The sequence below is a fragment of the Phymastichus coffea genome, unplaced genomic scaffold (genome assembly GCF_024137745.1).
Source record: "Phymastichus coffea isolate CEN01 unplaced genomic scaffold, Cenicafe_Pcof_1.1 PCOF00162, whole genome shotgun sequence".
NCBI lineage: Eukaryota > Metazoa > Arthropoda > Insecta > Hymenoptera > Eulophidae > Phymastichus > Phymastichus coffea.
This window is the reverse complement of record NW_026706973.1, coordinates 220,374-238,020: the sequence shown is the minus strand read 5'-3', so window position 1 is coordinate 238,020 and position 17,647 is coordinate 220,374. Positions and strand designations below refer to the sequence as shown.

The following is a 17,647-nucleotide window of genomic DNA, read 5'->3' as shown; positions in this document are numbered from 1 at the left end:
CTCTACCGTGTATTTACATGCACAAAATTACCAACAGCGAAGGGCCGAGATACTTTGATAATCTTGAATTAACAATTATATTTTTATTAGATTCAGTTTTTAATCAATTGGAATTCTCTACTTCTAAAGTGTTATCGGTAAAAAAACTAACAAATGAGCTTCAAATTTTACAAATGTATGAATCGTGAATACACAAATACTGGATAAATAAAATTTCATCAACGATTAGATATTTTACACCATAATTATTGAAGTATGATGATATTTACAAAAGTTACAAATTATTTACAGATTTACAGGAGTATTTTACAATGGAAAAATATTATATCGCTATATTTTCAGGCTTAAAAAAACACTTTTACAGAACGTATTGAATAAATGACGCTGTGCTTGTCCAACGATACATAATTTTTTTGTGCGTAGATTTAATTATTCGCTAGGTATCATCGTTAACGATCAAATATAGTCGCGTATCATCAACAAAAACTATGATACATTGATAAAATTACACGTACGTAACTAGAAAAATCGGCAGTAGAATTATTGGATTATTGTTATATCTATATAAATGCTCATTCTTTACATACTCCATACTGAATTAATAAAATATGACGCTTTTTTCAATAAATATGCTCACATGTTTGTGTTTCTGTGATGTGTTTCAAGTGTGATGTATGATTACAAAAAAATAATTCCAACATTGTTTCAATCAAATTGCGCGACTGAATAAAAAAAACATTTATCTATAACTTTCAATCAACCGCTTACTTTCGTTTCTCCTTGGGTCACGAAGTTCCAGTTTCCGAAGTCTTTCTGCCGCGATTAGATTTCTTATGTTTTACATTCTCGGTGGCACTGTCATTGTCAGACATCGATGAATCTCTCAATGACTTGCGATTCCCTCGACCAATATTTCGTTCTTCGTTTTCAGAACCTATCGACTCGCGATTCGATTTACGTCTTTGACGCTGGGGTGCTTGATTCATCGCTTCCATTGCTTCGCGAAGATGCTTGCGTTTTGCTTCCCAAAACAAATCTTGACGTTGGGTTATCTCTGGGTAACTAAAATAAAGAAAATTATTTAATCAATAAACGCGTATTTATAATTTATATTTACATTTTCTCCAAGAATACCTTTTACAAAATTCTTTGTTCGGAGGAACAATCAATTTCCAGCCCTTCTTTGGTTGATGCTTCGCGATGTTTGTGAAAATTTCACGAATTTCTTCTGCAGGTAATTTGACTACCGACGAAACTGCTCTTCTATCGACGTAATCATGTTCGGTAAAAGATAAAAGCTACAAAAATAAAACAAATCTCGTGTAAATAAATAATCAAAAATTAAAATATATTCAACGAAAAGAAAATGTTTTACGTACTACATAATCTCGTGCTCTGCACATAAGCTCGGCAGGAATCCCGCTATGCGCAGACATGGTATCCTTAGGATAAATAAGTTCGCTATTTACAACCCAATTTCCTTGAACTAATACTGCAACTTGCTGTAGATACTTAAGAATGACAACCGTTTCATGCTCGGAAGCCAGAATCGTCCTCAATTGTGGAAATGACATTACCTTGGCTGAAACACAAATATAGTTTTAAAAAATTGTTTGAAAAAAAAATTATGAAATATTAACCATCTTTCATGAGTATCCGAACTTGATCTAATAAAGGTAGGGTACGAATATAGCTAAGTGTAGTGGTGTGACTAGGAATATTAGCTTTAGAGAATTGCTCTTCTTTGATTGGAGGAGCTAGCGTGTCTAGGTACTGCTTTGATGACAAATTTAAATGATTAACTGACTCGTTATCATTGTTAGAACAAAGCATTTCCATACGATTTATCTACAAAAGAAAATAAATTTACGATATTATTGAGCAATAGATACAAGGTAAAATTTTCTGATAACTAGCTGAGATCTTATAAAATAAAAACCATACATCAGCGTGTGAACTATTAGCACGTCTATATCGGCAATTAATCCATGGTTCTTCTAAACTTTTCTTAGCTCGAGTTAGGAAAGATTGTTCTTTCATTTTCTTAATAAACTCTGGAACTTGTCTAGCAAATGTTACATTAATTTGCCTGGCTGGCTCATTTTCCTCATCAACTTCTGCAATTGAACCAAAGCATTAGAAAAAAAGAAGTAAGGCAATGAGTCTTAAGTGTAAATGTTGAATTACCATCTCCTATATTTTTTCCATCATCTTTTCCTCGCTTGTCACCTTTGTCAAGGTAAGTAAAATCAGGACGCAGCTGTAAAATTCCCTTTAAAGGAGTAATATAAAACTCCTCATCTTGATAAATACCAATCCCATAATTATCACAGTTTGGTAATGCTCTTGATGAGTGTAATATTACTTTATCCATCATTTCACTAAAATCAATGAATATTACACATACATTAGACTAATTTTTTATCAGATTATAAAAATTATACCTCATAAATATAATTTATCTACCTATCAAACACCCTTTCATTTTCATCCTGATTTTTTCTTGAATGAGCTTCAGCCTGAGTTGCAATAGTTTTACCTCTACCCGTATTATAATGAGAATCACTAGTATCGATTGCTACTTCTATTGTGACCTCTTGATTCTCAGGTTTTATGGCAGTCTTAATAAAAGTTGAATTATCGTAACCATCTCCTGCTGGTTTCAGTGGATATTGAAAAATAAACAACTTGTTGTCAAGCTTTTTTGACAAAAATACAGGTATCTAAAAACAAATAAGAGATAATTAAATTTAAAATATCTAACTCTTTTTAGAATGAGTAATTTTTAAAACTAGATAAGATATACATGAAATGCCAACATTCAAGTTGATTATAAAATATATTATAAAAAATATAACTTATTATTGTCTATTTTTAATATATTTTGATGCCTGTGTTTAATTCAATTCCAAGAAGATAAATCATGTTTATTATTAATAATCTTAGTCAAAGTGACAGTAACTGGGCCAATTGAATAACCAATTCATTTTTTGGATATTTAACCTTTTTAGAACGTTTACGTTGATATTGGATGTTTTTTACTAGATATTTGTACATAAAATCAAAAAATTTTTAACATCAAGTGCCTGACCAAATTGGTGTTTGAAATTTCGATCGGTTCCATCTGCGAATCAAATCCAATGTCGAAAATTTGATTTAGTGAGTTAAGAGTATTTTTTTATGTAATTGGATGCACTGAGTAGGAAAAAAATAATGAAAAATGTCCAGGACACATCCTTAACCTTGAAAGTTGCATTTCAAGCTTGAATTTATTACTTATATTTTAACCCGAAAATGATATCTTCAAGTTTATGTATGCATTGGAAGCAGAAAATATCTGTTTATATGCGAATGTCATTCGCAAGAAATTTTCCAGCTTACGCTCCTAGCATAACCCAGGATCAACTGGAAAATATTATGACACTTGAGAGCTTGAAATATCGACAAATCCCATTATTAAAAGATTAAAAAATTAGTAACACTACGATGATTGAATCATATCCGAGAAAACGAGCACACTTCCGAATTTCTAACCTCACACTTTAATTTACAAAAGCAGCAAAACACTGTTCAACTAACTAAAATTGCAAAAGTATATTTGAAAAAGAAGAATAATCTTACTTCTTTCACTACAGGATCACTGTCCTCATCCATAGCTTCAACGTTCGACATTTTTTTCGTCTGTTTTTCCACAGAATTTCAACGCAAAATATTCACACGGACGAACTGTAAAGCGAAGCTTTTCGTCGCGTATACTCGCGTGCCGTGCCGCGTGCGGCGTGACGTGTCGGACGCGTCGCAACGAAAACAACTTATTTGACTGGCAGCGCCACCAAACGACGCATTTCCACGTGGTGTCGTGGTTTCATCTGTAAGCATGTGTTTGTGATATTTTTTAATATATTTATATGGATTTTCTAAAGTTAACAAACATTATAGATTAAGTAATATTAATTTTATATCAGAAAATTGAATTTTTATTGAAAATGAAATAATTAATATAAGAATTTGAGAATTTTTAAATGGAACGTTATGTTTTGAGGTTATATTTACATTCTCTAAATTAATATTTTATCAAAATATATAATTACTTTACGAAGATTTCAAATTTAAAAGAAAATTTAGATACAAAGATCAAAGTCATGATCGGTGTGATTTAACAAATTTTAAATAAAACATCAAGCTATCTCTAGGATGTCACTGACAAATAAGAGTAGTTTTGTTTCAGATATTTCTAATCATACATTGAACTACGATCAGTAAACATGGTACGAAAAAAGATAGACAATCGAATAAGGCTGATGATGGAAAATGGAGTTGCCAATGGACACAGGACCATGTTCATCATCATTGGAGAAAAAGCAAAAGATCAAATAGTTCTCCTGCATAACATTCTTATGAAATCAACAGTAAAAGCACAGCCTACTGTCCTCTGGTGTTACAAAAAAGATTTAGGATTTAGTAGCCACAGGAAGAAAAAAATGAAAGCTCTGCAAAAGAAAGCAAAGTCTGGCAAGATCAATTTCGATGATGATGATCCATTTGATCTATTTATAATGTCAACCAAAATTAGATATTGTTACTACAATGAGACTCATAAGATACTTGGTAGTACATATGACATATGTATTCTTCAAGACTTTGAGGCACTAACTCCAAATTTGTTGGCAAGAACTCTTGAAACTGTACAAGGTGGTGGTTTAATAATCTTTCTTCTTCAAAGTATTAATTCATTAAAGCAACTTTACACTATGAACATGGATGTGCATCAGAGATTTAGAACAGAGGCTCATCAAGATGTAGTTTGTAGATTTAATGAAAGATTTCTACTGTCCTTAGCCTCATGTGATCGTTGTTTAGTAGTGGACGATCAACTTCAAGTGTTACCACTGTCGTCTCATAATTTGACCACTGATTTTAGCAAGAAAATAAATCCAATTGACACAAGTGAATTGAATATGCTGAAGAAAAGCTTACAAGATACCCAACCAGTGGGGGCAATAGTAAATTGTTGCAAAACAACTGACCAAGCAAAAGCTCTACTCAAATTCATTGAAGCAATCTCTGAAAAAACACTTAGATCTACAATCTCACTGACTGCAGCTAGAGGACGTGGTAAATCAGCAGCCTTAGGACTAGCAATCGCAGGAGCCATAGCGTTTGGCTACTCTAACATTTACATTACCAGTCCCAGTCCTGAAAATTTGAAAACAGTTTTTGAATTCATCTCCAAAGGTTTTGAAGCCTTAAACTATCAAGAGCACACGGACTACGAATTTTTCCAGTCAACCAACCCAGAATTCAATCAAGCAACCATCAGAGTAAATGTGTTCAGAGATCACAGACAAACTATCCAATATATTCACCCTGTTGATGCTAAAGATAAACTAAGTCTCTGTGAGTTATTAGTTATCGATGAAGCAGCTGCCATCCCGTTGCCACACGTCAAAGCCATGCTAGGACCTTACTTAACATTCATGGCATCGACGATTAATGGATACGAAGGAACCGGACGTTCTTTGACGCTGAAACTCCTTCAACAATTAAGAGCTCAGTCCGCTTACATCAACACCACCAGTAGACAAAAAGATCTTGAAGCTAAAGCTATCATTGGCAGACAATTGCAGGAGCTTGTTTTGGAAGAACCGATCAGGTATGGACCTGGTGACAGCGTAGAGAAATGGCTTTGCGATCTTTTATGTTTAGATGTAACCACTACAGTTCCATCCATATCCTCTGGCTGTCCTACACCAGACGACTGTCAATTGTACTATATAAATAGAGATACCTTGTTCTCTTATCATAAGGCTTCTGAGAAATTCTTGCAGAGGATGATGGCTCTTTGTGTTTCTTCGCATTATAAGAACAGTCCTAACGACTTACAGATGATGTCCGATGCACCGGCGCATCATCTGTTTTGTTTACTCGGTCCCATCGATCCTGACAGAAAAACTTTGCCTGAAATTTTGGTTGTCATCCAGGTAATTTTTCTCGTGTGATTTTCTTAGCTAAACAATCGAACGCACTTTTTGTAACTCAATTGCAAATGAAATTTCAGGTCTGCCTCGAGGGTGAGATAAAAAAATCGACAATCAGTGACGGACTAGGTCGAGGTCGTCGTGCCGCTGGAGATTTAATCCCTTGGACAATAGCTCAGCAATTTCAAGACGAAGATTTTCCATCTCTCTGCGGTGCTAGAATTGTCCGTATCGCTACCCATCCAGATTACCAAAGTATGGGCTACGGTGGACGAGCGTTGGAGCTTCTACGTCAATACTATCAGGTTTGTTTCCCCAACCTGGAAGCTGACGAGCCACAAGAAGTAAAGCAAATTGAGGAAGACGAAGTAGATTTATTGGAGGAAACGATTGAACCGAAGAGTTCGTTACCACCGTTGCTGTTGAAATTAACGGAGAGGAGACCAGAAAAACTTGATTACGTAGGTGTGTCATTTGGCGTTACGGAACCTTTACTGAAATTCTGGAAGAGAGCCAAATTCGTACCGGTGTATCTCAGACAAACGGCCAATGATATTACGGGAGAACATTCTTGTATTATGTTGTCGAGTCTTCAGAGTGAAGCTAACGAATGGTTACCTGCTTATTGGAAGGACTTTAGAAAACGATTCATCACATTGCTTGCTTCGGCGTTCAGGTAGTTAGTTTAATTGAATGTTTGTTTTGAGTATTGATTTTTAATTATCGATACATGCATTTTTTTTTTTAGAGAATATCCTCCTTCGTTAGCGCTAGCGATCTTAACGAATAACACGATTAAATTGCCAAACGAAACGCTCCAAAAGTACGTACTGGATACATACTTCACAGGCTACGATGTGGCTCGTTTGGAGAAATATGGTAACAATATGAGTGACTATCATTTGATCATGGATCTCATTCCACCACTAGCTAAACTGTACTTTTTGAACCTGATGAAAAATATACATTTCTCGGCTGTTCAATCGGCGATATTGTTGAGTCTTGGCTTACAGCATAAAACCGTTGATCAAGTGGTCAAAGAGTTAAATAAGACATCGACAAACGATAGCAATGTCCTCGTAGCGTCACAAGTTTTGGGATTGTTTAATAGAATTATACGTAAATCGACTAGCTACTTGAACGAGGTGATCGCCGAAACAGTTGGCTGTTCGTTCAAAGATACCAAAGATCCGAGCAATGCACTTGACGTTAATCCACAGAACGCAGCTGATATGCACAAAGAACTTGAAGTAGCTGATAAACAATTGAAGAAAGAACAAAAGAAGCAGTTCCAAAAGCTGCACGAATCCATACAACAGTACGCGATTAAGGGTAGTGAGAATGAATGGTCTAATGCTTTGAAGTCAAGCAAGAAGAGCAAGAATCTTATTTCTATTAAGACTGGTGAGAAAAAGATAGCTCCCAGCGAAGAAAATGACAACATCTATGAAAATAGCAAGGAAACAATGAAGAAGAGCAAAAAACGAAAACATAGCTTGTAGATTTTAGAATGGATTTATTATTTAAAACTGCAATGATTTTTGTACAGTTTTATAATTTTTTTAACTTAGACATGGCTGGTTAATATAAATAAACGATATTTATAATTGAACAATAATGAGCTGTTAACAGGTTCCAATTGAAAATTTATTTTACATATGGTAATAACGCATATTGAATTCAGAATTTGAATTAAGAACAAAATTTAAAAAAATTTTTGTTACATTGATAGATATTATGAAAATATATTAATAAATACAACATAAAAAACTTACATTAAACATGAACTTATTTAACACATATACTCCTAATTAAAGGAATCATCTTTTTCTGAATAATGAACTAATGTTTCTGGTATATTTAGCATACTGAGAATATCTGAAATTTTCATGCTTTGTCCATTTCGCTTTGAAGTTTCTGAACAAAGTATTTCTAAGGCACTTTGGCAAGCTGTTCTCCATTTTTTTATAGAATCACGTAATTCTTGTGGATTGTGCTGTCAAGTAAAGTAATAAATCGTGGATTTTCATAAAAATTATTTTTTCTTTAAAAATATACATTTCACAAACCTTTTTTGTACACATCTCTCTAGATTTTATTGATTCTATTTCTTGCCGTACTTCAAATGTCTTTTTTTTCAACATCAATAGATCACATTGAGTTAGTTTTTTTGCAGAATTAAAATCTACAGTATTTGAATCAACGACTTTCAATTTTTTCTTGTCTTTCTCTTCTTTGTTAAATTTCTTCTTTTTTAAGATCAATGTATCACTAGTCAGTTTTAGAGAATTTTGATTTGCATTATTTAACTCAGGAGTATTTAATATTTTATCATTCTCCTCTTCATCTAACATAAGTACTCGCTTTGCAACTAAATTACATCTGAAAATATATGATTATCGTTGTAATTATTAAATAATTCTCAACAAATTCATGTAATAGATAGAAAAAATCTCACTTTGTAACAAGTGGTGAATTATCGACTTCATTATTAATTTTGCGTTTTCTATCACAACTCTTACTTTGGTCTTTGCTTTGAGTAGAAGGGTCGAACGGTGACTTGAATGGTTTACTCACATTTTTACTATTCTTCAATGGCGTGTGATACATAATTAAATTATTAAAAAACCATTTCAAAAATTTTATGTGCACGTATTTGAGTTGTGTACGATTAGTCGCGTTTTTGCTTAAACTAACCTACCAGCTGATCGCAGCTGACTACAAGCCAATGAGAAATAAAAACATGAACACGTGACGTAATTACGTAGCCGTTAGCCGCAAGCTTATCATATGCCGGGCAGTGTAACACTGTGAACTTGTTTTGGCAGAAATTAATTGTTGAAACACAAAAGAAACATGACTAAAATCGACTTGTCACTATTTAGAAAAAAATTCCGGGGTTCGATGCTTGGTGTTTTGACGGGTGACTGTTTGGGAAGCCCGTATGAGAATGAGAAATTGAGTTCGGGAACGAAATTGGTATTGCAGAATTCTTTTGATAAACTCGAAGGACCAGTATATAAAGGTATTAATGAAGTATTAGTATTTGAAAATTTTTTTATAATTTGTGTATTTTTCACAGCTCCTGTCATGCAATACACTGATGATTCTGCAATGAGTAAATCAGTAGCTCAATCCTTAATTGACAAAAAAGATATTGACTTGGTTGACATGGCCAAAAAGTTTGTAAAAAGTTATTATCAAGAGCCTCACAGAGGATACGGTCTTAGTGTTGTAACAGTGTGTAGTATTGTTGATCAAAAAATAAGTTATCATTTGCTATTTCGTTGAATGCGCTTGCTGTTTTTTGATATTTTCTTCATTTATTCACAACAAGTACAATTTTTCAATTAACATTCTAGGTGTTCGAAAAGCTACGAGGGGGTAAATTCACAGATATTATGCAACCAGCCAAAGAACAATTTCACGGTCAAGGGTCTTTCGGTAATGGAGCAGCTATGAGAGTTACACCAGTAGCTTTATTTTGTTATAATAATTATGAAAAACTCATAGATATGGCTAGGAAACAGTCTCAAATTACGCATACTCATAAAATAGGAATTGATGGAGCTATTTTACAGGTGATTTTCTTCTAATATATACTATATATTATACATGGATTTATTTGAAATATACATATTTTTTCAGGCAATTGCTGTTCAGCAAGTTCTCCACAAATATCCAGAAGAAGATCTTGATGTTTTGAGCTTTGTTGATGAGCTTAGAGAAAAAATGAGCAAACTAGAAGTAGATGAAGAAGGGTAAACAAAAATCCTCAAAGCTACTCTTTTAAAAACTAATCAAATATTAAATTATTTTTAATTATAGTCTAGATCTAGTAGAAGCTCAACCTTACAAAATACAACTAGATGTAATGAAAAAGTTACTTCAAGAGCAAGGAGCAGACAAGCCAATTGTAAAAAATGTTATTCGTGAATTAGGTAATGACATTAGTGGATTGAGGTCTGTACCTACTGCAATATTTTGTTTTCTGAGGGCCCAAAAGCCTATCGAAGGTATCAATACAAATAACTGCTTTAGAAGAGCTCTTCAATATGCTGTGAGTAAATTAAATAAAAATTTTTTTTTAAATATATTTAACTAATTCTAGCTTTTATACGTATTTAGATAAGCTTGGGAGGAGACACGGATACCATTGGTAGTATGACAGGTGCCATAGCAGGTGCATATTATGGAGATGAAAAGATACATCCAAACATTCTTCATCACTGCGAAGCATCAACAGAATTTAGTCAACTTGGCGACAATCTATTTGAAGTTGCAACGACTATGGAATGGAATTCTTAATTAAGCACATGTAAATAGCACATAAATGTTCACTCAAAAACTGTAATATAAAATGTATTTATATTTTCAAGAGTTTTTAATAAAAGCCAGCATTGTCTTGAAACCTAATTTGATGTAAATTTCTTAGAAATTGTTAGATAACAGTATAATTAACTATTATCTTATATTTGAGTCCAGTTGAGTGTTTATGAATGTATATGTGTGCATGTATACATGGTACAGTTAATGTCCGAGATTGTGTGCGTGAATGTCGGTGAAACAGATCTCGCACATATAATGCGTATGTGGCATGTTTGTGTGCAAGACTTGATGTTGTACTTTGATCTCTTTTGGATGGACACATAACAAGTTAACAGTGATTTGCAACTTTTATATTCTATATTGTTGATTATCTTATAGCGCTGTGCGATCAAACACTTTTACTCCGTAAAAATGATTAACACAGGGTAAGTAAAGTATAAATTCCATTATGCGTATACAATTTTGAAACGTCTATAACCGTGATTTTTTTATCGTTGTTTATTTAAAAGGAAACTTGCTGGTTGCACTATTTTCATAACCGGTGCGTCAAGAGGTATCGGCAAAAGTATTGCCCTCAAGGCTGCGCAAGACGGTGCTAATATTGTTTTGGCAGCTAAAACTGCTGAACCCCACCCTAAGCTACCTGGAACTATTTATTCAGCTGCTGATGAAGGTAAGTGAACTTAAAAATTTCAAACATATTGTTAGTGAATATCTTATTTCACGCTCATTATGTGAATGCTTTGTAGTTGAAAAGGTTGGTGGAAAAGCTCTACCATGTATAGTTGATGTAAGAGATGAAACTCAAGTTGCCAATGCTGTTAAAAATGCAGTTGATAAATTTGGAGGAATTGATATTCTAGTCAATAATGCCAGTGCAATTTCTCTGACTGATACTTTGAATACTGAAATGAAGAGATATGACCTCATGAATCAAATCAATGCAAGAGGAACTTTTCTAGTGTAGGTTAAAGAGTCTTGTTTCTTATATCTTTTATAAAAAATGTAATTTTATAGGTCAAAGCTTTGTCTACCTCATCTGTTGAAAAGTAAAAATCCACACATAATCAATTTAAGTCCACCTCTAAGTATGCATCCAATCTGGTTCAAGAATCATATTGCCTATACAATAGCAAAATATGGTATGTCTATGTGCGTTCTTGGAATGGCAGAGGAATTTAAAGATCGAGGAGTTGCTGTTAATGCTCTGTGGCCTAAGACTGGTAATAATTATTGTATTTAAAACTTAATTTTTATTTATAATTAGTTTAGTTAACAGTCATTTATTTTGTTTTTTTCAGCTATTCATACTGCAGCCATGGAAATGTTGGCTGGTTCAGAATCAGCGAGAACTAGTCGAAAACCAGAAATTGTAGCTGATGCTGCTTATGCTATTATGTGCAAGGACAGTAAAGCTGTGACTGGCAATTTCTTTGTTGATGAAGATATATTGAGGAATGAAGGTGTTAGTGATTTTGTTCAGTATGCTTGTGATCCATGTACGTAACCCCATTCTGTAATATCTTATAAGTTGCTAATTTTGTGGAATTATATTGTTTTTAATAACAAATTTTATTTTTATAGCAAATGCTGATAACCTTATGCTGGATTTCTTCCTAGATATCGACAAAATAGACCCAAGAATGGTTGAAAAAGAAGTGCAACGGCATCAGAAATTAAGTCAAGCAAATGGAGGAAGTGGTGGAAAAATTGAAATGATATTTGCTGCAATTGACAAAAATTTGAGCAATGAACTTGTGACCAAAACTGGAGCTATCTTCCAGTTTAATGTTAAAGGTACGATCTTTTTTAACCATAACAGCACCAGAAGTCGGTGATAGATTTATATAACATAGAATTTTTATTTTGGCTTAAATTGCCAGACTAAATTTTTTTTTCTAAACGATTTTCAGGTGATGAAGCTGGAATTTGGTATTTGGATCTGAAGAATGGCAAAGGCTCTCTTGGTAAAGGTGAACCGCCAAACTCCCCTGCAGATGCTACATTGACAATGGATTCTGCAAACTTTTTTGCTATGTTTTCAGGTAAACCAAAATCATATTTATTTTTAAGATAAAAAATTGAAACAAATGTAAACTTGTATTTTTTTGTTAGGGAAATTGAAACCAGCAACCGCATTTATGATGGGAAAATTGAAAGTGACCGGAAATATTCAAAAGGCCATGAAATTAGAAAAACTGATGGGCAGTTTGAAATCCAAATTGTAATCTAAAAAGTTACAAACAATGTTGATTCTTTTTATAAGCAAAGTTTTGTAAAAATGGTTAAATTAGGGTGACAGCAACAATGCAAAATATTTATCTATAAAATTTTATTATATTTTATATGTAAAACTTTATATTGAAATAATAAACTATTTTATATAATCTTTTAAAATATTTAACATATTTTTCTAACGAAATTGTAGTTAAAAATATTAATTATAATTACCTAAAACAATTAATCTAATGAACATTGAACGCAGGTACAAACAATTTATAAAATGATTTTCCAGTTAGAAATCCAAAATAGCTTTAGACTTTTCGTATACACCAAAAAAAATAAAACCACCTATTGATATCCAGGTCACTCTAGGAACTATACCAGCAAATAAACTAAAAAATATAGAATATATATCATTTAATTTCACTCATTCTTCAAAATAAAAATAAATAATATAAAAAACATACCCAGATGGTCCATTAATCTTATAAACTGACAAAAGTATGTTTACAACAGATAAATCAGTTGTTTTCTTAACTGATCTATTGGCAAGCATAATCCTAGTTTTTACAACATCAAATGGTGTGGTACAAGCAGCAGCAATACTACCAGCCATAGCACCACATATAGCACTTTCAAATGGATAAACATCTTTTTGAGCCTGTTCGGCCCAAATTCTTTTGAGGTATTCCCATATAGAAAACTGAATTAAACTAAAAGGCATATCTCTAATTACTGTGCTCCAGTAACCTCTGTAAAGTAACTTTAGATTATATCTGCCTTGATCTGGTAATAGAGCTTGTCTTCTCTGTTTGACTACTTCCACTGGTACTCTAATAAGGCATGATACCTTTGCAAATAAAGATATATTTATTAATAAATGGTATCGCCTGAAGTAATAGATAAATATTCACTTACAATCTCTGCCATTGAAGCTGCACCCATGTGTAAAAATGGTAAAAATTCTTTTCGTACACTATCATGTAATATCATTTTAATACTTTCATAGGTAACAAAAAATAAGGCAGCTATAAGAAAATATTCATGTAATAAATTTATAGTAAACTTTATAAATATACAAGAGGACTAGTTTAATATTTACCTGTGGGTGCTGATCCCATAATGACTGGAGCCAATCCTGTGTAAAGTTTTGAAAAACCTCCTGACCGCATAAACCCATTTTCACTCTGTAAACGAGTCTTAAGCGTATCAATTGGAAAGAGTGCAACATCAACACATGTTCCAGCAAATCCACCTGACTTCAAATAAATGATTTCTCTCAGTAAGATATAATAAAATTTATTATTTTATATTGACAAAACTTTCCAAATGTATTTTTATATATTGAAATTGAAATTTCAAATTTTTTTAAAATAAATAAAATTGAAGCATAACTTGCTTTATAAATTCATTGTAAAATGCAATAGGCGTATAAATAACTGAATATATAAATTAATATTACATTAATTTTTTAAAGTAAATATATTTAAAGTAATAGTAGTTAGTTAAAAGTAAATAGTAGATTAAGTAAAACGAAAAAAAACATAACCATTTTGGAGTAAAAACTTTAAAACACTTAAAACAACGAAATAAACATGAACAATTATTATCTATCGTAAACAAACAATAACAATGAAAATAACTTACAATAAGCGCACTAAAGAAGACATTTCTCGTGTCAATAACGAATTTCTTTTCCTCTTCGAAATCCATGTTAATCACGTGTATATTCCCAATATTTTTCCTATACAATCATGATGACAATATATTACACACCCACACCACTATAACTCCTTTGCCAGAATTGATGATCAGGCTAAGGAAAAAATCACCATTACCCCCTTAGAAACTAAATTCTTATATCTCCTCTTATACATCTCCAATCTCTCGACGCACACGAGGGGGGCAATAATTAACCCAGCAAGGCGGACAGCATGCACTCACCGGCAGTCAACCAATCGGTGCCTAGGCCACCAAACTGAACAATGAAGTTAAAAGTTATGACCCAACGGATTGGACGACGCTTTGCGCATACTCACAGGTTTTCAAAACACATTTATTGCATTTCATTTTTTTTATCACTTGAATTCCATGAATTGCAATGTATCTGTCCTTCATTGCTAAAATCCCAACATTTAGCAAGTTTACAGAATACGAATACAATAATAAGAGAAAACGTCCCTTCTCTATAAAAAATTAAAAAAATCTATCAAACTCTCATTAATATATAATTTCCGTATCTTTAATTATTCCTTCAGATAATGGCTTGATAAAAATCGACGTAGTGGGGATTCGTCCGTTACGGGGCAAGCTCGGGAATCGATTCACATATACGCACACTAAGCCGCATCGATTTTGGTGAATCTCTCTCTCTCTCTCTCTCTTCCTCGGCTTCAAGAACGCCGTGTGTGTATATACGAAAGGGGGAGGGAATTCGCTTGCGCAGAAAAGGGGAAGGGACAGCAGACGCGGATATCTGGAGAGACGCCGACGAGCGTCAGTCGTACGGCCCAGTTTGCAGACGTATCACTACTCAGCTTCTCCCTCGCTAAACAGCAAGCTTTATCAGGTAATTTTCCTTCTACTTCCTATGTTTGCGACCTTCCGCATTATTTTTTTTGGAGTACACACAGTCCCGGTCTATAGGTGACTTTCGATGTAGGGCAATATTTGTTTTCACTATTTTTGTTTATTGGAATATGGAAGGTGTAGAGTGAACGTACGTCAGGTGGATTTTCCCGCGCACAGTGGCAGTGGGGGTGTATTTACATGTCCATTGAACTTCCAATTGATTTTAACTGAAAGACGATAAACCAGCGAATTTCCGAGATGATCACGAGTGGGCGGCGGGGTTTACTTGCAGAGAAAAAACGGGTATCGGCATCGGTCTCATCGCCGCGCGCGCATTGTTGTGGCGGGAGGACGCGAGGCGTCATGGCGGCGTCACCAACGCCGATGCTCGACGAGCTTGCTTCCTTTCGCGCCAAACGGTAGGCAACAATTTTTTCCTCTGATCCTACATTCTCAACCGAGCCGCCGTGGGTCGGAAAAAATCCAAAAATTTTTTGGGAATTTTTCCCAATACCAGCGCTTTGTAGTAATTCGAAATTATTATCCGGACGCTTATTTATTTGGTTATTTTGAAAATGGCGGGTGCGTTTTTGCTCGTTTCTCGAAGGGGGACGACGGAGATGAGTTTGTTTATACGGGTGTGGGATAGCCTATTGCGCATCTACTAACGGACATCGAATGTCGTTTTGGAATTTTTTTTCATTCTTCATTGTTTCCGTCTTGTCCAGTTTGTGTTCCGAGTGAAATAGAGGAGGCAAGGATGTCGGATGATAACTCGTCGGTTGTGGATGAGCAGAAGAAGAAGAGGGGCCGGCAGGCTAAAAGCGAGAAGAACGCTGTTAAGGAGCCCAAGAAGAGAGGCAGGTCCACCACTGAGAAGAACAGCAAAGCCAAGTCCGACGGCGAAGATGACGCGCCTGCGGTGCCAGTCAAGAGGGGACGCGGTAGGCCAAAGGGTTCTCACAAAAAGAAGGTAATGCAAGCTAAGATTTTTAATGACTTTAGATTTTTTGAGAGATTGTTAATTTTTTTTCAGTATTTCAAAATGTTTTATTTCATAAAAACTTATAGCCAATAGTTGTTATCAAGTAACGTCTATTGACTTCTTTTATTCGGTATATTACTTTCATGTTTTTGTTGCAATGGTAACGATAGAACGTTTTGAAAGATAAGTGAACAATGTTTCCATAAACGGTAGCAAGATTTACAAGCATTACCAAATATTTCTAACGTACATTTAGTTAGTTACGTGCTACCAAATGATGTATCAATACAAATATTTTTTTAGAGATAGAGTTCGTATATTTTCGCGATAGACGCATTTTGCAGTTTAAAAAATTCCGTTTTAAGAAATGTTTACGTTGCCGAGAAATGACAATTCACGTAATAAATGTAATTGGTAGATTATTTCTGGAATGTCCGCAAAACCATTGACACGAAAGTAAACAAAAATGGATAAGTTTAACATTAAGAAAACTTGCAGAGAGAGACGTATTTGTAGCCGCACAATGATACTAAAACCTGAAATCAGATATACGTAAAGATTGTTTGGTGATAATGGAATGTGTAATATTTACAGACCGCCGCAGCGAAGTCCCCCGGACGTGGACGTGGCCGGCCGAAGAAGGTAGAGGAGAAACCTGAAAGCACTGGTGAGGAGGAAGACGAACAGGAGGAGGAAGAGGAAGAGGAGGAGAACTGAACAATCAGAACACCTGCTGATGAACAAAATAAATCATTAAAATAACACATTAAGCGAGCAGCCCTTTCTCTATTTTGACGATGACGACAACTCACACGTCTATCCTCTTTGTTTCTTCAAATGAATAATATGCTTTAAGAGTTTCTTTTTGTAAACATGTCGGTTGAAGACATGAATCTAGGTCCTTTTATTCTTCGATTTTTAAACGATCGATTAATTCACTGAACGGTTTTATAGCACGTATATTTAATAAAAAAATAATGATTTCGACATAGAGGGAAAAAGCGCCAAAAGATATAAAGGTTCTGTAATTATGTGATGCGTCGAGATAAGTCAAAATTTAAATGACAACACAAAGTAAATGGTGTGTAGTGATCCATGTTTTTTGGATACTCGTGCGTTTGCATTATAGGAATTCCTTTGGGACAAGTGTTTTTTTTGTTTTTTTTTTTTTTTTTTTTTTTTTGTTTTGTCTTCGATTTTTTTAAATTAATGTGACATGATTTGAAAAATGAAACGTTCTGTTTACTAAAGCACTATCTCCTTTCTTTGCATCTGTACTACATGTGGGTATATCTAGTAAAAAAAGCTCTTGCTGACAGTTGAACGATGCTTTGTTTATGCCGCGAATGTAAGAAAGAATTTTTTCTTGTCTTTTAAGTACTAAAAATAATCTAATTAACGAAAAGAAGTCCTAATTCTACGTACGAAACATTATTGAGTGAGTGTCAAATTTGTATTAAAGTAAATAAATTCACAGACTACATCTTTCGATTTAAATTTTTTACTTTTCATCAATACCTTGGAACCATTTGTGAATGTATAACATTAAGTAGAAAATGAA

At 33.9% G+C, this 17,647-nt stretch overlaps 7 protein-coding genes across 8 annotated transcripts; 4 read left to right on the top strand and 3 right to left on the bottom strand.

Annotated features, from left to right (window-relative positions):
- Window positions 1-60: 60 nt before the first annotated feature.
- LOC131672909 (DNA-directed RNA polymerase III subunit RPC5) lies at window positions 61-3,769 on the bottom strand. The gene is made up of 8 exons (XM_058950445.1): window positions 3,622-3,769; window positions 2,467-2,723; window positions 2,188-2,381; window positions 1,945-2,117; window positions 1,641-1,848; window positions 1,380-1,582; window positions 1,135-1,298; window positions 61-1,062 (listed from the first exon to the last, which is right to left on the bottom strand). Exons 1-8 carry the CDS (start codon window positions 3,670-3,672, stop codon window positions 786-788), a joined length of 1,527 nt encoding a protein of 508 aa, XP_058806428.1. The 5' UTR covers window positions 3,673-3,769; the 3' UTR covers window positions 61-785.
- Window positions 3,770-3,840: 71 nt separating this feature from the next.
- LOC131672908 (RNA cytidine acetyltransferase) lies at window positions 3,841-7,522 on the top strand. The gene is made up of 4 exons (XM_058950444.1): window positions 3,841-3,871; window positions 4,218-5,981; window positions 6,059-6,654; window positions 6,727-7,522. Exons 2-4 carry the CDS (start codon window positions 4,266-4,268, stop codon window positions 7,478-7,480), a joined length of 3,066 nt encoding a protein of 1,021 aa, XP_058806427.1. The 5' UTR covers window positions 3,841-3,871; window positions 4,218-4,265; the 3' UTR covers window positions 7,481-7,522.
- Window positions 7,523-7,645: 123 nt separating this feature from the next.
- On the bottom strand, window positions 7,646-10,301 carry LOC131672913 (uncharacterized). Of its 2 annotated transcripts, XM_058950450.1 has the most exons (4): window positions 10,133-10,301; window positions 8,437-8,567; window positions 8,048-8,360; window positions 7,646-7,974 (listed from the first exon to the last, which is right to left on the bottom strand). In XM_058950450.1, exons 1-4 carry the CDS (start codon window positions 10,154-10,156, stop codon window positions 7,786-7,788), a joined length of 657 nt encoding a protein of 218 aa, XP_058806433.1. In that variant the 5' UTR covers window positions 10,157-10,301; the 3' UTR covers window positions 7,646-7,785. The 2 variants fall into 2 exon arrangements, with proteins under 2 accessions (XP_058806433.1, XP_058806434.1); XM_058950451.1 differs by lacking the exon at window positions 10,133-10,301 and having other exon boundaries at window positions 8,437-8,691.
- On the top strand, window positions 8,684-10,286 carry LOC131672911 (ADP-ribosylhydrolase ARH3-like). The gene is made up of 6 exons (XM_058950448.1): window positions 8,684-9,003; window positions 9,061-9,218; window positions 9,341-9,559; window positions 9,627-9,739; window positions 9,807-10,038; window positions 10,107-10,286. Exons 1-6 carry the CDS (start codon window positions 8,835-8,837, stop codon window positions 10,284-10,286), a joined length of 1,071 nt encoding a protein of 356 aa, XP_058806431.1. The 5' UTR covers window positions 8,684-8,834.
- A 273-nt stretch (window positions 10,302-10,574) lies between the features above and the next one.
- LOC131672910 (hydroxysteroid dehydrogenase-like protein 2) lies at window positions 10,575-12,694 on the top strand. The gene is made up of 8 exons (XM_058950447.1): window positions 10,575-10,732; window positions 10,817-10,980; window positions 11,057-11,270; window positions 11,325-11,530; window positions 11,609-11,806; window positions 11,892-12,104; window positions 12,221-12,352; window positions 12,423-12,694. Exons 1-8 carry the CDS (start codon window positions 10,719-10,721, stop codon window positions 12,533-12,535), a joined length of 1,254 nt encoding a protein of 417 aa, XP_058806430.1. The 5' UTR covers window positions 10,575-10,718; the 3' UTR covers window positions 12,536-12,694.
- Window positions 12,695-12,719: 25 nt separating this feature from the next.
- On the bottom strand, window positions 12,720-14,644 carry LOC131672912 (S-adenosylmethionine mitochondrial carrier protein homolog). The gene is made up of 6 exons (XM_058950449.1): window positions 14,570-14,644; window positions 14,178-14,508; window positions 13,633-13,789; window positions 13,449-13,558; window positions 12,998-13,380; window positions 12,720-12,922 (listed from the first exon to the last, which is right to left on the bottom strand). Exons 2-6 carry the CDS (start codon window positions 14,241-14,243, stop codon window positions 12,823-12,825), a joined length of 816 nt encoding a protein of 271 aa, XP_058806432.1. The 5' UTR covers window positions 14,244-14,508; window positions 14,570-14,644; the 3' UTR covers window positions 12,720-12,822.
- A 336-nt stretch (window positions 14,645-14,980) lies between these two features.
- Window positions 14,981-17,577, top strand: LOC131672944 (high mobility group protein B2). Its single transcript, XM_058950513.1, has 3 exons — window positions 14,981-15,099; window positions 15,830-16,074; window positions 16,681-17,577. The coding sequence occupies exons 2-3, from the start codon at window positions 15,862-15,864 to the stop codon at window positions 16,801-16,803; spliced, it is 336 nt and encodes a 111-aa protein (XP_058806496.1). The 5' UTR covers window positions 14,981-15,099; window positions 15,830-15,861; the 3' UTR covers window positions 16,804-17,577.
- Window positions 17,578-17,647: the final 70 nt, after the last annotated feature.

Bases quoted from the DNA above. Each gene is read 5' to 3' on its own strand.
- LOC131672909 (XM_058950445.1), bottom strand. From the start codon at position 3,672: ATGTCGAACGTTGAAGCTATGGATGAGGACAGTGATCCTGTAGTGAAA. The intron at 1,583-1,640 runs GTTAATATTTCA...TTTGTGTTTCAG, and splicing joins TCGGATACTCATGAAAGATG to CCAAGGTAATGTCATTTCCA. The intron at 1,063-1,134 runs GTATTCTTGGAG...TCTTTATTTTAG, and splicing joins AACAAAGAATTTTGTAAAAG to TTACCCAGAGATAACCCAAC.
- LOC131672908 (XM_058950444.1), top strand. From the start codon at position 4,266: ATGGTACGAAAAAAGATAGACAATCGAATAAGGCTGATGATGGAAAAT. The intron at 5,982-6,058 runs GTAATTTTTCTC...ATGAAATTTCAG, and splicing joins AAATTTTGGTTGTCATCCAG to GTCTGCCTCGAGGGTGAGAT. The intron at 6,655-6,726 runs GTAGTTAGTTTA...TTTTTTTTTTAG, and splicing joins TTGCTTGCTTCGGCGTTCAG to AGAATATCCTCCTTCGTTAG.
- LOC131672911 (XM_058950448.1), top strand. From the start codon at position 8,835: ATGACTAAAATCGACTTGTCACTATTTAGAAAAAAATTCCGGGGTTCG. The intron at 9,560-9,626 runs GTGATTTTCTTC...ATATTTTTTCAG, and splicing joins TTGATGGAGCTATTTTACAG to GCAATTGCTGTTCAGCAAGT. The intron at 9,740-9,806 runs GTAAACAAAAAT...TTTTAATTATAG, and splicing joins CTAGAAGTAGATGAAGAAGG to TCTAGATCTAGTAGAAGCTC.
- LOC131672913 (XM_058950450.1), bottom strand. From the start codon at position 10,156: ATGGCACCTGTCATACTACCAATG. The intron at 8,568-10,132 runs GTATCCGTGTCT...ACGCCATTGAAG, and splicing joins CACCTGTCATACTACCAATG to AATAGTAAAAATGTGAGTAA. The intron at 7,975-8,047 runs GTTTGTGAAATG...TTTACTTGACAG, and splicing joins GAGAGATGTGTACAAAAAAG to CACAATCCACAAGAATTACG.
- LOC131672910 (XM_058950447.1), top strand. The intron at 11,807-11,891 runs GTACGTAACCCC...TTATTTTTATAG, and splicing joins TCAGTATGCTTGTGATCCAT to CAAATGCTGATAACCTTATG. The intron at 12,105-12,220 runs GTACGATCTTTT...AACGATTTTCAG, and splicing joins CTTCCAGTTTAATGTTAAAG to GTGATGAAGCTGGAATTTGG.
- LOC131672912 (XM_058950449.1), bottom strand. From the start codon at position 14,243: ATGGATTTCGAAGAGGAAAAGAAATTCGTTATTGACACGAGAAATGTC. The intron at 13,381-13,448 runs GTAAGTGAATAT...TTATTTGCAAAG, and splicing joins CAGCTTCAATGGCAGAGATT to GTATCATGCCTTATTAGAGT. The intron at 12,923-12,997 runs GTATGTTTTTTA...TATATTTTTTAG, and splicing joins AAGATTAATGGACCATCTGG to TTTATTTGCTGGTATAGTTC.
- LOC131672944 (XM_058950513.1), top strand. From the start codon at position 15,862: ATGTCGGATGATAACTCGTCGGTTGTGGATGAGCAGAAGAAGAAGAGG. The intron at 16,075-16,680 runs GTAATGCAAGCT...TAATATTTACAG, and splicing joins AGGGTTCTCACAAAAAGAAG to ACCGCCGCAGCGAAGTCCCC.